At 38.9% G+C, this 14,679-nt stretch overlaps 1 protein-coding gene across 1 annotated transcript in view; it reads right to left on the bottom strand.

The window, feature by feature from the left end:
* Nucleotides 1–14,407, bottom strand: part of Gabra4 (gamma-aminobutyric acid type A receptor subunit alpha4) — a 60,909-nt gene extending 46,502 nt beyond the window's left edge. Inside the window, exons 1-5 of the mRNA XM_090343640.1 lie at nucleotides 14,076–14,407; nucleotides 13,550–13,668; nucleotides 1,809–1,876; nucleotides 395–615; nucleotides 140–222 (exon numbers count right to left, since the gene is read on the bottom strand). Of these exons, the coding sequence (XP_090199766.1) occupies nucleotides 140–222; nucleotides 395–615; nucleotides 1,809–1,876; nucleotides 13,550–13,668; nucleotides 14,076–14,161 (577 nt within the window). The 5' untranslated portion in view covers nucleotides 14,162–14,407. The remainder of the gene's footprint in view (nucleotides 1–139; nucleotides 223–394; nucleotides 616–1,808; nucleotides 1,877–13,549; nucleotides 13,669–14,075) is intronic.
* Between the last annotated feature and the right edge of the window lie 272 nt (nucleotides 14,408–14,679).

Below are 14,679 nucleotides of genomic sequence, written 5' to 3'. Positions count from 1 at the left end.
TAGTCAAGGAACAGTCCCCTAAAAATAGCAATTTGGACAATTTTTGTCATGGATGATGACTTAAATAGAAAAATCATGCCTACATAATATCCACGTACATGAGAGAATGAGAAATTGGAATAATTGTCTTATAACTTACAACTCCCAAATTTCAAAGGGCAAGCATGACCATCCATGGGGAAGTCCACCAGTCTCATGGGACACTCCGCACTTATGGTTAGTCTATAAAGGAAAAATGGCAATTCAGTTTTTAAAAAATCAACCCTTTATTTAATTTGTTATAGATTCCTAAGATGGGAGGGAGAGAAGGAAGGATACAAGAAAAGAAGGAAGGGACAGACCTCTCTTCTCAGAGAAGTGAAAGGGAGAAATAAAGAAAAGAAAAAATGGTTACCTCATGGTGTATAAAATAGTGCCATTTCTCATAATTCGAAAAAGCTTATTTGGAGCAGTCATGTTATGTGAGACCGATTTCTTCCCATTCCTGAAGAAAGTATCAGGGGTCCAGACTTTTGTTACCATCATGTTGTTCAACCTCAAAATTTCAATAGGGCCATCATATTTTAGTCTCTTATCAATCCAGGTCTGCCTGAAGAACACATCCATTGTATATTCCTAAGGGAATTATTTCCAACATATCCAAATTACAAATGCTTCTACATACATACACACATATGCAGAAAATGCAAAACGTAGCTTGTTTTCAATCATAAAACAGACTACATCAAATAAATTTAACAGAAACAGAAATGACCTTAATTCACTAGAGCATAAAGATTCCCATCAGAGTACTTTATGTCTATCTAGATCTCTTTATTCAAATGAGAAAAAAATCACCACACTATTAATTATTCAATTACTATAATTTAATAAAATCTGCCAGAACCTGTTAATTGTTTTACCTCAGACAAGACAGTGAAAAAAAATCAGTTCATATGTTACAAATATCATTGCACAAAGATGCAGGAAAATAGATAAAAGATAACTTTTGTTTTCATAGAATTTATTTAGATGAGTTAAATAATAAAATGATTCTGAGTCATTAGGAGCCTAAGGTCACGAAAAATAAAGTATAGTTCATTTTTTGTCATGTTAACTCAATATACTTAATGTAAGGTAGAACAACTGAGCAGGAAGAATGCTTCCTGATTAGGACATGGGATTCTAATCTCTTTAAGTACAGGAAAAAGATGAGAGGGACAGAAAGAGAATATGGTCAAGAACCTATTGGAGTTATTGGAAATACACAGCATAGGTAGGAAAATAATAAAGTCCATACCATTCGTTCCTAACCATCTAACTACAATCTCCAATTTTGTTCTATGCAATATTTTCAAAGGGGAAGGAAGATGATAGCCAGGGTTATATTATGGATTTAATATCAATAAATTTCTTATTTTGTTGAGAAAAACTGTAGCACTCAGAGATGTTATCAAATGCGAATGTCTTGTCAGTATTCTTAAAAAACTTAATTTAACTAGGCTTTTCTTTGACTACCTTGTTCTGTATGGCTGACAATAAGGTATCTGTTGCATCTTTTATCACTCGTTTTCTTCAAATTTCAAAGGAAACACAGAGGCCCTGGTAGTACATGCCTGTACACCTAGCTGGTCAGGAGCAGATCTGGAAAATTTCTCTTTGAGCGCAGCTGCGGCTACAGTGACTCTCCAAACTAGCCAACCACATGAAAGCATGCAGGAATGGTTCATGTGATAGAAAGCCAGCCAAGAAGCAAAAGGCCCTAAGATCGAAGCCCTGTAGTGCAGCAAAAGGAAAAGAACAACCCATTGATTTCCTGAGATACCTACCATTTCAACATCAGAAACAGGTCCAAAGCTGGTGACGTATATGTCAGTTTTCACTTCCGTAACAGGACCTAGTAAGTATGATGTAAATAAGTGTGGAAAAATAATTACAAATTTTACAGCTTTGGATGGTTAATTGAAGATTAAATGCAGATACACTATATTGCTTTTATAAGGATCTTAAATTTTCAACAAAAATTGAAGTACAACCACCAAAAGCAGTATTTACTTAAAGGGGGATGCAGCCTGGGGGGGAAGTCCAAAATCCAATTATTTGCCAGGAACCTTGCTTCTTCAAAAATACCTCACCCCTGAGTGCTATTCTAGCAGACGGTACCAAGACACAGTTTTTAGCCTTTGTGATTTTCTATAGCCCATCATCATCATCTCATTGGCTTCTATTAGGTGAGTGGTTTTAAAAACAAAAAAGGCAAGGAGGGGGAGATTTGGTTTATATCACCTTTTACAATAGTCACACTATCCATTGGTGATTGGAATCAAAGGCAATCTCTTCTGTCATTTAAAACCAGTCATGCTCTGCTAAACTAGGCAGTTAACCTCTGAATAGTAACCATTACTCAACAGGCAAAGTGTAGTTTTTTTTGTTGTGTTTTATGTTTTGTTTTTTGTTTGTTTGTTTTGTGTTGTATTTTGTCCATCCTTGGACTTGAATTCTGGGCCTGAGACTTAACCCTGAGCTTCTCAGCTCAAGGCTACTGGCCTACCCCGTGAGTCACAGTGTCACTTCTGGTTTTCTTGTGGTTAATTGGAGATTAGATTCTCAAGGACTTTAGTGCCCAGGCTAACTGAACTGTGATCCTCAGATCTCAGCCTCCTGAGTAGCTAGGATTACAGGCAAAAGCTACCATGCCCAACTCAGGCAAAGCTTTTATGGAGATCAAATGAAATTGTTCCTATGACATGCTGAACACAGTGATCTTCCCTTGAAAATACTAACTCCATAATGATTTCCTTTAGATTTTCATAATGGCCACTACTGAGATTCTTATCTCTAAATGAAAGTGGTCCAGGGGCTAATGTATGAGTGTTTAGGCAGATGAGAAAGGTGGATTCATTATGACAATATGGTAATATAAAGTTTAGATAAAAAGCATGATGTCTCTATCTTGGTTTAACATGATTCTTAAAATCAGGAACTTTGGAGTGCAAACTTCTTGCAAATACTTTCTAGATCTGTGACCTTACTCAGTTCACAGATATGGATACAAATTTTTATGAATATTAAGAGTACTGAGATAATATATGTAAATTATATTTCTTAGAACATAATGTGTTCAATTGTAAAAGCAAATTATTATAGATAATATTTTATTACTAATAAAATTAAAGGTATTGCTGATCTCTGCAAATCACTTCCATAAATAACGGTCTACAACAACAGAGAACTGGATTCTCTATAACTAGAACTAATACCATCCTCAATCAAGATAGTAGACCTCCCTTAGGTAGAAGTTGGAAAAATGGATTCATACCAAGAAAGAAACAAGCAACTGGTATCACTTACTGCTCTACATCTAAAGTTGGCCTTATAAAAACGAATTTAAATATTTCTTCCTGTAAAGGATAAAGACTATCCCACAAACCAAAGAAGGTTCGGGGAGAATGAGAAAAATCTTAATTGAATAAGTTTCCTTATAGAACTTTTGGAGATACAACGAGAGAAAAAGTGCAAACTGCTAAACTATCATGAAATTTAGCTTTAGAAAAATAAAACTTCTTTGGAAAGCAGAGAAGTTAACCAAATTTTCATTTTCTGAAAACAATAACAAAAATAAAATACAGTAGTAATAAACTCATTACAGCTATCTTTTTCCCTAGAAATAGACAATCTAGGAAGTGAGTAAGGTGTTTCACTCAAACAGTTTCAAGAGTACGTGAAACTATTCAATAACCTCTCCTGAAGGAGGATTGTGGCATTATTTAAAAGCAAGACAACTATTCAATTTGACATGAGATCAAGGAGAGATGTGTTCGTCCACACAATTAGGATTGCCAATGTATTGTCAAATAAGTTATTTGACATGATTCCTAAGAAACCTAAACTTACTTCAAAGATCATTTTAGGGCAACAGTTCTCAAATTTTACCTATATCAAAACCATCTGCAATGGAACAATAGCCCATACCACCAGATCTACTGTCTGAATAAATGTAAGGTAATCCCTGGCACCTTGCACTTCTAACAAGTTTATGAGTGAGGCTGTTTACTTTTTTTGCAGCTTGCAGACATTCATTTAACTCTTTCCAGGAATAACGTTTACAACACTGTGTTCCAGAAAACATTAATACCATAGGTATTATCCAGTGGGAGAGTTCAGGAGAATAAAAAATTATGCTAATATTTTTCCTTATTGATTTATTGCAAGCTGTGTGGGTATTTGCTAGTTATTGTCATTATAATAATTCCATGATAATAATGAATATTTCTAAATTCTTATATAACATAATGCCTTTTTGGTATTCTTGAAAAGTGTTTTGTGTTCAGATTTATAACTTCAGTATTTGTGACAGGCTAGTAAGGGAAGAATAAACTAACAAGGCTTTTCTAGAACTTAACTTCTAGCTGCTCTATCAAAACAGTGACTTTTTGTGGGTTGTGGGGCTTCAACTCAGGGCCTAGGTGCTGTCTCTAAGGCCCTGTGTGCTTGACGGAAGTGCTCTACCACTTGAGCCATGGTGCCACTTCCAGTTTTTGAGTGGTTAATTGGACATAAAAGTCTTTTCTGCACCAGCTGGGCACCAGGGTAACATACCTGTAATTGTAGCTACTCAAGAGGCTAAAATCTGGTGACCATGCTTCCAAGTTAGGGTAAGAAATTCAACTAGCATTCAATAATCATTGACAGAACACTACAGGCTTGAAATGAGGAAATTGTATTATTAAGTCACTGGTTTTTTTCTTTCTTTTATAAAACCATTCTGGTAGTCATAAGGAAAAGAAATTATAGGGAAGCAGTAGCAAAGAAACACTTTTTCTAAGAGCCAGAATTCTGACACCTTTATTTTTATTTATTTATTTATTTGTTTGTTTGTTTGTTTGTTTTGCCAGTCCTGGGCTTGAGCTCAGGGCCTGAGCACTGTCCTTGGATTTTCTCAAGGCTAGAGTTCTACCACTTGAGCCTCAGCACCACTTCTGGCTTTTTTCTATGTATGTGGTACCGAGGAGTCGAACCTGGGTCTTCGTGCATGCTAGGCAAGCACTCTATCCCTAGGCCAAACTCACGGTCCTCTAACAGCTTTATATTAGTATCTTCATAAAATAATAAATCAATAATCCATTACTTAACTAAATGTGGGATTTTCGATTCTAAGATGTGACATATAGTAAGTACATTTCCTGTCTAGTTGAGGAGCCATTTCTGAATTATATTATTAGAGCATCTTTGGTCTTATTTCAGCCTGCTTGTGTCTATCTTTCTAGCCATAATCTTACTCTCCTTTGAAATCCCTAACCATCACAGTATTCTGCACATATTAGGTGCTAGATAACTATGTGTTTCATTACGTTTCTTACATCATCTAAGCAGTGATTAAAAAAAAACCCTCAAAAGGAAAAATTGAGATCAATTTGCTGCATCAGTCAAGCTAAAAATACTCCCTGACTCAAGCTTAAACTGTCTTATTTATATTTGTATTCTCACTCAGAACCAATTCCAAGCTTCAAATGTAATAGGTTTCTGATAAATCAGTCGTTGATGAATAATGGTCGCTATGCAATTAAGAATAATTCTTAGAGACGCTTCCTCTGATACTACTGTTTAGGATGTTCAAATCAACCTCACTAAGAGCATAATTACATAGAAACCAGATCATTTTGAGCTTGGATAGACTTCCTCTCACACTTGTATATACGTTTGTGTAACATCAAAGATGTCTTTTATTACAAAACCCCACGTCTTTGGTAATAGGAAAATTTTGTTTCCATTCTTTTCTTCTCTCATTTCTTTGGGAGGAGGGAAATCATTTTTCATTAATCTTGTAGATATGGTGAATTGTCTGTAAGTCAAACAACATGATCTCCAACAAGTTTTTGAAAGGAAGAGCCAAGGTTGGTAAGATCAGATTCAAACAAATACTCCCATATATCGTTGATGGTTCTAACTTGCTGGGAATGTGAGAGAGCAACAGATAATGTATCATGCAGTTTTACACCGTTTACCATTCACAGTCATGGATAATGATACCACGTTTTCATTTCATGTCTCATAATGTTATCCAATTTGCTGTTACATCATGAGAAAGCCCTAAGGTGCTTTGCTGATGTTAAAAGAAGTTGGGCCCACGCTTGGGGAAGCAGTTCTCACTCTTAACAACCGCATAATGCATCCACCTACATCTTATAAAACACCAGTGCCAGTGAAAAGGGGAGGAAAATGTAAATGCTAAAGAGATAAAAACAACGACAACAAGGAATCTTCACTGTCCTAAATAAGGACAGTCCAACTTTACTTGTCATTTACAACATTGGAAAACAGTAGCTTTCCTAAACAGTGAACAAAAACAATAGATATGGACTAATGTCACCAAGAAAGCAGAAAGCCCTATAAAGTTCTAGAAGTTTCTTGGACTTAAAAAGGATAAAAGACCGGTGCCTATTATTCTGCCCGATCCTTCTACCAGTACTAGTATGTTTTGTGAATAATTAAAGCTATCAAATCACGAAGGAAAGGAAAAAAAACAACAATAAAATGTGGACAAAATAGAAAAATAGAAATCTCCAGAAGCAAAACCTTATGGATACTTTGAAAAAACATCCAATTATGCTAGAACATGAAATTACAAAAATTTGAAACTTTTCACAATCCTTTCTCAAGAAAATACCATTTAAAATATTTCAATTAATAACACACACACACACACACACACACACACACACACTCATTTCCCTGGCGTTAAAAGATATTCATTGTAAAAGGGAGTTTAATTATGTAAACTCACCATGGAAAAATTGTTTGGCATAATCTTGTCAAGTGAAATTCCCACTTACATTAAGATCCAGAAAAATACATTCCTTATATATATGCAAAATAAACTCTTGCACATTTTACAGAAGGAAATTTGAGCTAAAATAGTCACAGCAATACAATCTTGGAAACAAGTAAAAGTCTACTGCCAACAGAACAGATGAACAAGGTGCCTCATATGCAATGGAATATCACACCACAGGCAAAATGAACAATCTAAAGTAACATGCAACAGTGACAATGAATCTGTGCAATCAATAATTCCATTTAAAAAACACTGACACCCAGGCCCAGAATTCAAGTTCACGACCAACAAGAAAGAAGGAAAGAAAGAAAGAGAGAGAGAGAGAGAGAGAGAGAGAGAGAGAGAGAGAGAGAGAGAGAGAAAGAAAAGAGATTGAAACTACACATACAGCAAATTCAAGATAATTAAATATACATCACAAGTTCACATACAGCAAACTGAAGATAATTCAATATTTTAAATATGTTCTGAATTGTATGGTTAGCCCAAAATGCTAGATATGAAATAATTAAAGAGATGCCAAAGGTAATTTTGTGAGGAGGGACAATGGACTGATAGGAAGGATGTCAGGAAGCATATCACAGAATGAAAATTAATGCAAAGTTCCTATTTTTTGGTTTGCCTGATGATTTAACTAAAATGCTTGCCATATTTTAATAAACAAAGGACAAAATGAGTGAACCAATGAAGACAAGATTATGTGTAGGCCAATAACATGACATCAACCAAGCATTATTAGTCCAGAATTAAAATATGTATACCTGAGGTTCTTATGAATAAATACATTTAAAAAGGCCTAGAATATAAAGCAGCAATGTTTGTTATACAAATGTAGGCTGATGTACTCTATGATCTGAAAAGTGTTATCCAATATCTACTCATTTAATAAAGTCCTATGAAATAATACATATATATGTGCTCTATTTTAGGAAATATTAAATGCATTTTACCATTGATACCCTAATGAAAAATATAAACATATGATTTATAATCCTAATACTTTATTTCATTTTTTGTCTTTTTTTTAAACTGAGAACATGTTTTCTAGATGTTATCCTGTTTTCTTAAAGCTTCTTTCTCCTACTTGTCTCCACATTCCTCTCTAATATTAAATTCTCCTCTATTACATTAAGCCTTTGGTAGTAGTAGTAGGGTTTAATGTCAAGATTGCCTCTTTGGAAGACCGGCACTCTACTACTCTACTCCAATCCTGTTGGTTAGTTTGGAGATGACATCTACTAGATGTTTCTGCCCTAGCTGGTTTTGAACCATTGTCCTCTAGACGTTACCCCACTAAATAGCTATGACTTCAGGAGTGACCCACCTGCACCCAACTGATATTATTAATCATAAGATAACAATTCATGTTTCTTCCCTTCCCATTCCTTTCTCTTTTACATATAAACAACAACAACAACAAAATCTACACATATTGCCCCCAAATTATTCCATTTCTGTTCACTATATTATCCATTTGAATCCACGTTTCATGCTCAAAATCTACTGAAACATTTTGTGTCATCATTTTCCCCCTATTGACAGAATTGTACCTACCAAACTTAAAAGTAATTTTATTTTTTTCTATTAAAAATATTCTCAGCCAAGAACTGGTGGCTCTTGCCTGTAATCCTAGTTACTCAGAAAGCTGAGATTTGAGAATTATGGTTTAAAGCTAGCCCAGTCAGGAAAGTCTGTGAGAAAAACTCAGAAGCAGCAACCAAACCCCTGAGTTCAAGACCCAGGACTGGCAATCCCTAACCTCAACAACAACAAAAACAAACAAACAAAAAACCAAATGTTCCCTTTCATGAAACACCTTGATAATTTTAAATCTAATGCTTAGCTTGTACTGTCAAAGTACCAATAAATGAATATATCTGTTTTCCAGAATAGCAAAAAGACCATTAAAATTCTCTTCATTTCATTTTTCTAATCATATATAATCTATTAGTGAAGTTGCACATTTTGATTAAAATTTAAGGTTTTTATTGTAAGAAATCGGTGTATAATTGTAGGAAAATATCCATGGTATCTACTAACAAATTTCTCTGCTCCCTTGTATAAAATGCCCAGGAAGTAACTACCCCAATCCTTTCTCAATCCACCCAATCAGACTTCTATACCCAACTTGCTGCCAAAAATGTTCCTGTCAAAATTTCCTGCAAGAGTCAGAGCTATTTCTCCTGTCTTCTTGTGTCAGAGTCCTGCCTCTCTTTCCTGGGCATCAACACTGGAGTTATCAGAGCTCAGTCTTGTGCCTCTTCAAGCACCAAACTTCAAATACTATGTGTGTTAACATACCCATCATCCCTGAGTTCCACACTCTACTCAGAACCTGTTAGGCATCTCAAATGCCACATAGCCACATGAAATTCTTCTGAGTCCCTAATCCTGCGGTAATTTCAGATTCCATTTTTCTAAGAGTTTGAATCAAAGCTTGAGTCAGCTTTCACATCTTTCTTTCTCTCCTACCCCACATCGAGCTGTCATCCTTGAGCTCTAACTTCAGAATATGGGAGAACACCAATCATTTCTTAGAAACTGACAAACTTTTCTGCCATTGGGTTGAAAGAAGTATCGTTTATCTCTTACATGATTTGTTGGGGCTGGGGAGGGGCTGAACCTTTCTACCTGTCATTGTTTCTACCTCTTCTCAGCAGAAGGGAGCCTGTAACAATTAGTTCAGAATACTCCCCCTATGAAAATCTCTTCAGTCGGTTTGACTTGGTAAGGAAGTAGTGTACCAACCCGCCAATTATTACACAACCTCTTCATTATTATATCACATTATATAGCTTATTCTTCAGCCTCATTAACCTTTACCTAGCAACAGTGTCATCCATGCTTCATCTTTTCATAACTAGAGTTCCTTCTCACTAACAGAGCCACCCAAAGGTGCCTCAGAATTCTAGCCACCAATGATTATAGCTCAAATATCACTTTCAATGTATCCTTGCTAACTACTCAAGTTACAACAGCCCTGTCTTCCCTGCTTTTCCATTACTCTGTACACCATTGACATCTGATACACAGCATAGTTTTCAAACAGGGCAGAGGCCAGCCCTGTTTAGCTCCTTATGTGATAAACTAAATTCTGTGAACACTCAATATTTCTAAAAACTGGAGAAGACTTTGTTCATGTGAAAAAAGACCTAATATATTAGTAAATAACCTTAAAATATAGTCATGCTCTCTTGCTGTTTTGGGAAGTTTGTAGAAGATGATCCAAAATGGATCATCACCATTGGAATGTGACGTATTTATTGGAATGTGAATGTTTATTATTCCAGATTATATGCCACTAAAGACCAAGATAAATAAAAGGCCATGCATTCATTAAATGGGAAAGGGGTGAGGGCAGGATTCTTATACTATCTCCCAGTGGTCAGTACCCCAGTGATGTGGTTTCTGTTCATTTGCTTGGCTGGATGGCTGCAAGTAACTGCTGTTTGCTGTTCCTTTTCCTGGGAATCGAACCTAGGGACTTGTGTTTCACATACTATGCCACTTGAGCTACACTCCCCAGCCCCAAGCTGTGCATTTTGAAGGAGTCATACAGCAGTGTTAAAAGTGGGCAAGAACAAGGAGGATGGCTTTTTTAACTTCTTTGTGGGAGGTTGTGCTTTTGTGGCACTTCTAAGCAGATACAAGCTACTTCAGTCAGCATGACAGGAACTAGTTCATCAGAGGCGGAAAGGACTAACCCCTTCGCTTCCCTGGCAGGCTCTCTCAACATGCCTCTTTCCTTCTCTCCTCACCTTTTCCCCTTTTCTTCCCCAATGGGAGAATGCAGAGACAAGGGAGAAGAGATCCTGGAGGGATGAAAAGAAGAGAATCATTCCAGTTCTTTTTATTCCCTCATAGCAAGCTGTGCTGCTGAGTTAAAAATATGTAATTTAGCTTCCAAATCTATTTCAACCCCTGCCTGGCCTACTGAGCAATCACAAACCATCCAATTTCAATTCAAAATCTTTGCTTTTAGCTTTATTTTAAATAGAACACAGCAAAGTTGTATCAACAGATAAAAAGTAAATGTTCCACAAAGAGCAGAAGGAGGATTAAAGGAACCAGGAAGTCAATCCATATTTATAGTGTACCAGTCAAAATTTGAATTGTTTTCATCTTCTTTTTAAAATGCCAAACTTTCCACAAAGTATAAAATGTCAGAGAAAGGATTAAGTTAGTGGCATCTAGAATGCTTTGCTAACAGCAAGTTTTCTTCTTATTTTTGGTGGTGAACATTTACAATTTCATGTCAACACACAACACATTTTTCTGCCAGTGATAATTACTGTTTCTCCACCAGATTTGGAATATGTCCACTTACAGGAGATAACCCACTTTACAAAGTGTACCACATCTACCACAATTGTTTATGACCAGCGTTAAGAAAGAAAAACTTGTGTTATGGAGTGGAAACTTGAATCACTAATTCACTGATAACCTTCCAAGTAGAGTAAATGCAACCCTTTCCTACAAACATTTGAAAGTGTCTCCAAGTACATAAGACAGAAAAAGCACTTGACTATGACTAGTAAATTGACTAACAAGACCCTTGAGATTTTTAATGTATTTATGTATGTATGTATTTACTCAAAACCCAGTAATGGCTTCCATAGCTTGTTTTCAACTCACTTTTTTGTCTGTAATGGTGAGAGAGAGGGAGAGAGAAAGAGACAGAGACAGATACAGAGGGTTTGTGTGTGTCTATGCAAAAGGAGAATGTGCAATCAATTCCTCCCTCCTTTTGAATTATATTTTGTGTTCTAACAAGCTAAGCAGATATTATTTTAACTGTCAACATTTAATAATAGCCAAGACTTCCACTTATAACTGCTCTTTCATTTATGTTCAGGAACATGGATATTTAAAGGACATGGGAGTAGTTATTTTGTTATTTTTTTTCTTGAAATGTCAAATTTTAAAACATTGGAGGGGGCAGATTTATCTTCTTTTGTTGAAATAATATAGACTCTAATGGTATCCTATCATCTGAAACTTTCCCCACAAAACTATTTTTGATCTAAAATGAACATTTCTGAGTCGCTTCTGAAAGTTCGTGCATTTGACAAATGATTCACTTTTCTAATGAAGTGTCTTTTCGGATTTGCATGAAGGCAAATGCAGTGGGGGCAATCTATCCCTGGAGAGGTAATGTGCAAAGAGTCATTAAAAAAAAAAAAGCTTGCCTTTCACATCCATCTTTATCACTGTCGGCACAGAGATGGTGAATTAGCACCCTCAGTGCCTTCCCCACGACATTTTCAATCAAATTCAGAAGAAAAAAAATCTGGTTTGGAATTCAGATGATCTGATGGGGCATAGACCATGTTAATATGCCACGTGTTCCTTTCTCAGGCTTGTTGTCCTCATCTGTTAAATGAGAAGGGTGACAGTAGACTCTAAAGAACCATTATCTTGATCCCATCCAACTCTGTCTCCAAACATTTTGCCTAATGCTGCCTTGTTGTTTTATGTAACCTGTTACTTTCTCCAGTCTCCCATTACCCATTCAACCTCAAGACGAAATACACTATCCTAGCCCCCCACGCTTCTAATATTTCCAAGTGGTAACCACATCACACCCTATCTCATACTATGTGATTGGTTTCTGTCATTTAAATATACAGCCCAACCTTGCTACTTACTGTGAAGTTTAACCAGCTACTTAGTAACTTTCCAAACCTGGATTTCTGTATCTCTAAAACATTAATAAGAAGGCTTCCTCTTCAGATTGTTGGAAAGGTGAACAGAATCTGTCTCATGAAATGCTCATGGCTGATGGGAAAATTTGATAGCTAAAATCCTAGTGTTTGTTATTGTTACTACTACTACGTCTACAAGAACACAAGTGCCTTTTCAAAGTAGAATCTATGTCCCCTTCAATGAGGAAGACATGGGCTGGTCCTCAGGGTGCGATCCTAGCTAGTTACTTCTCCCTGACCTGGACTGGAGGTGGCTTGAGGTGAAGGATTATATTTTAAGATTCCCGTGAACCTACTGCCTAGCACAAAGCTTACCACACAGATTTCATTATCTAAGCAAAGGAAATCTGAATACGAATGAGAGCGACAGTGCTGTGCATGGCTAGTTTTCCACTTTCCATGCTTGTGGAAGGAAGAAATAATGCTGGTTGCTTCAGGACTCCAAAACCTTAGCAGGGAAGCCAATGCCATATCTCCAAAGAAAATAAAAGAGTAAGGAAAGGGTTGGGTTCCCTGGCAGAGCAGGCAGCTTCATGCCCCAGATTCATGTCCTAGGTAGAACACAGACCCAGGTTTTGGCAGGGGAAAGGACACTTGGGACGAACAGGGGATTGGGATCCATTGCCTGCTTAGAGCTAGGCGTCCAGGTTCAGGAAAACTCAGGGCAGAAGAGGCAGAGCTCAGAACAACGCAGAAGGCAGAGGAGCTCTGAGTTGCTTTTTTTTTTTTTTTTAACTTTTCTCAGCCACCCCCACCCTGTAGTCAGGTCCCGGGAGGTAATTAATGTGGGGGAGACGAAAAGCTTCTGAGGGGGCAGGGAGATAGCAAAGTACTGGTGGGGGCGGCCTCTGTCATAGGTCTCACCCAGAGAGGAGAGGAAAAGAGAGGGGAGGGGGAGGGGAGAGAGCCGGAGGGAGAGCTTATTTTCGGTGTTTGTATATAAAGCCAACCTATGGAGAGTTCCACAGAAAGACAGACAGACCAGAGAGGGACAGACAAGACACACTTGCGCTATTGGAATTGTTCATACCCCCAAATCCAGGACGCAGCCTGTTGTCATAACCATCCAGCAAACTGTCCAGGATGCGGGTAAAATTTTCGGGACACAATTTCTCTTCCTTTTGGTTCTCTCCAGGGGATTCGTTGAAACTGCAAGCGCAAAAGAAATAAACCAAAGCGGAGGTGTCGGGGATTATTTGAAGGACGGATTAAGAGAGCAGGTGCAAACAGGTTTGGTCTCCTAGGCAAAGAGTCACTTGCCCCACGCTAGAGGAAGCAGGGAGGAGGGAAGGTTAGTTGGGATGGGAGACCGAAATGGGCTGGAAGCCCCCTCCCCCACGAACCCCCCTCCCCAGACCCCCAGCGAGCTTCTTGGCATCCGACGCCAGAGTGGGCTTCAACCCGTGCTGTTGCAGTGTAGACAGGAAGGTGTAGTTGGCTCAGAGAGGAGGTGGGCGGTCAGCGCGAGGCTGGACCTGGCCACGGGTCCACCCTCCCCAGATACATTCCCCCCCCCCCCTACACACACACACACACGAGACCCCGGGAAAACTCACCAAGCCGCCAGGCACAGGAAGTGCAGGAGGGCGACACTGACCCCGGAGCAGAGCGCGATCGCGGGAACCTTCCTGGCAGAAACCATCTTTGCCACATGCCATACTTTAAGCCTGTTCACGTTTCCAGGCTCTCGAGATGCCCTGAGCAGGGTGCGAGGAGAGGGCAGAGTGGCTGCTGGCGGCGTGCGCACACTCGCGCTCACACTCGCCCGCGCTCCGCCTGCCCGAGCCTCGGTGGGCGTGTGTGCACGCGGCCTGGGAGGCGGGACCTGCCCGGCCTCCGCGCCCCCGCCTCGCCTCCTCCCTCCTTCAGCGTGTGTGTGTGAGTGTGTGTGCGTGTGTGAGTGTGGGTTCGTTCCTGTGCGCGCGCGCGCGTAACTCTGAACACCGCGCGCACCCTTTAGTGCCCGCGCCCTTTTGGGGGGTTCTGGGGTGCACGTGGGCGCGCCTGCCACGCAGGACTAGACAGCAGGGTCTAACCCCCCACTCCGGGGACCAGAGAACCCACGTCGCCCCCCCGCCGCGTCCCCTCCGACACCCCCGGGCGGCTCCCTTTCCCTCCCACCCGGATCAGGAGGTGCGCAGCGCCGCTCCCCCGGGGCAG

Source organism: Megascapheus bottae, chromosome 13, assembly GCF_031878675.1.
Source record: "Megascapheus bottae isolate mThoBot1 chromosome 13, mThoBot2.hap1, whole genome shotgun sequence".
Classification (NCBI taxonomy): domain Eukaryota; kingdom Metazoa; phylum Chordata; class Mammalia; order Rodentia; family Geomyidae; genus Megascapheus; species Megascapheus bottae.
The sequence above is the reverse complement of the archived record's forward strand: the minus strand, read 5'-3'. Positions and strand labels throughout refer to the sequence as shown.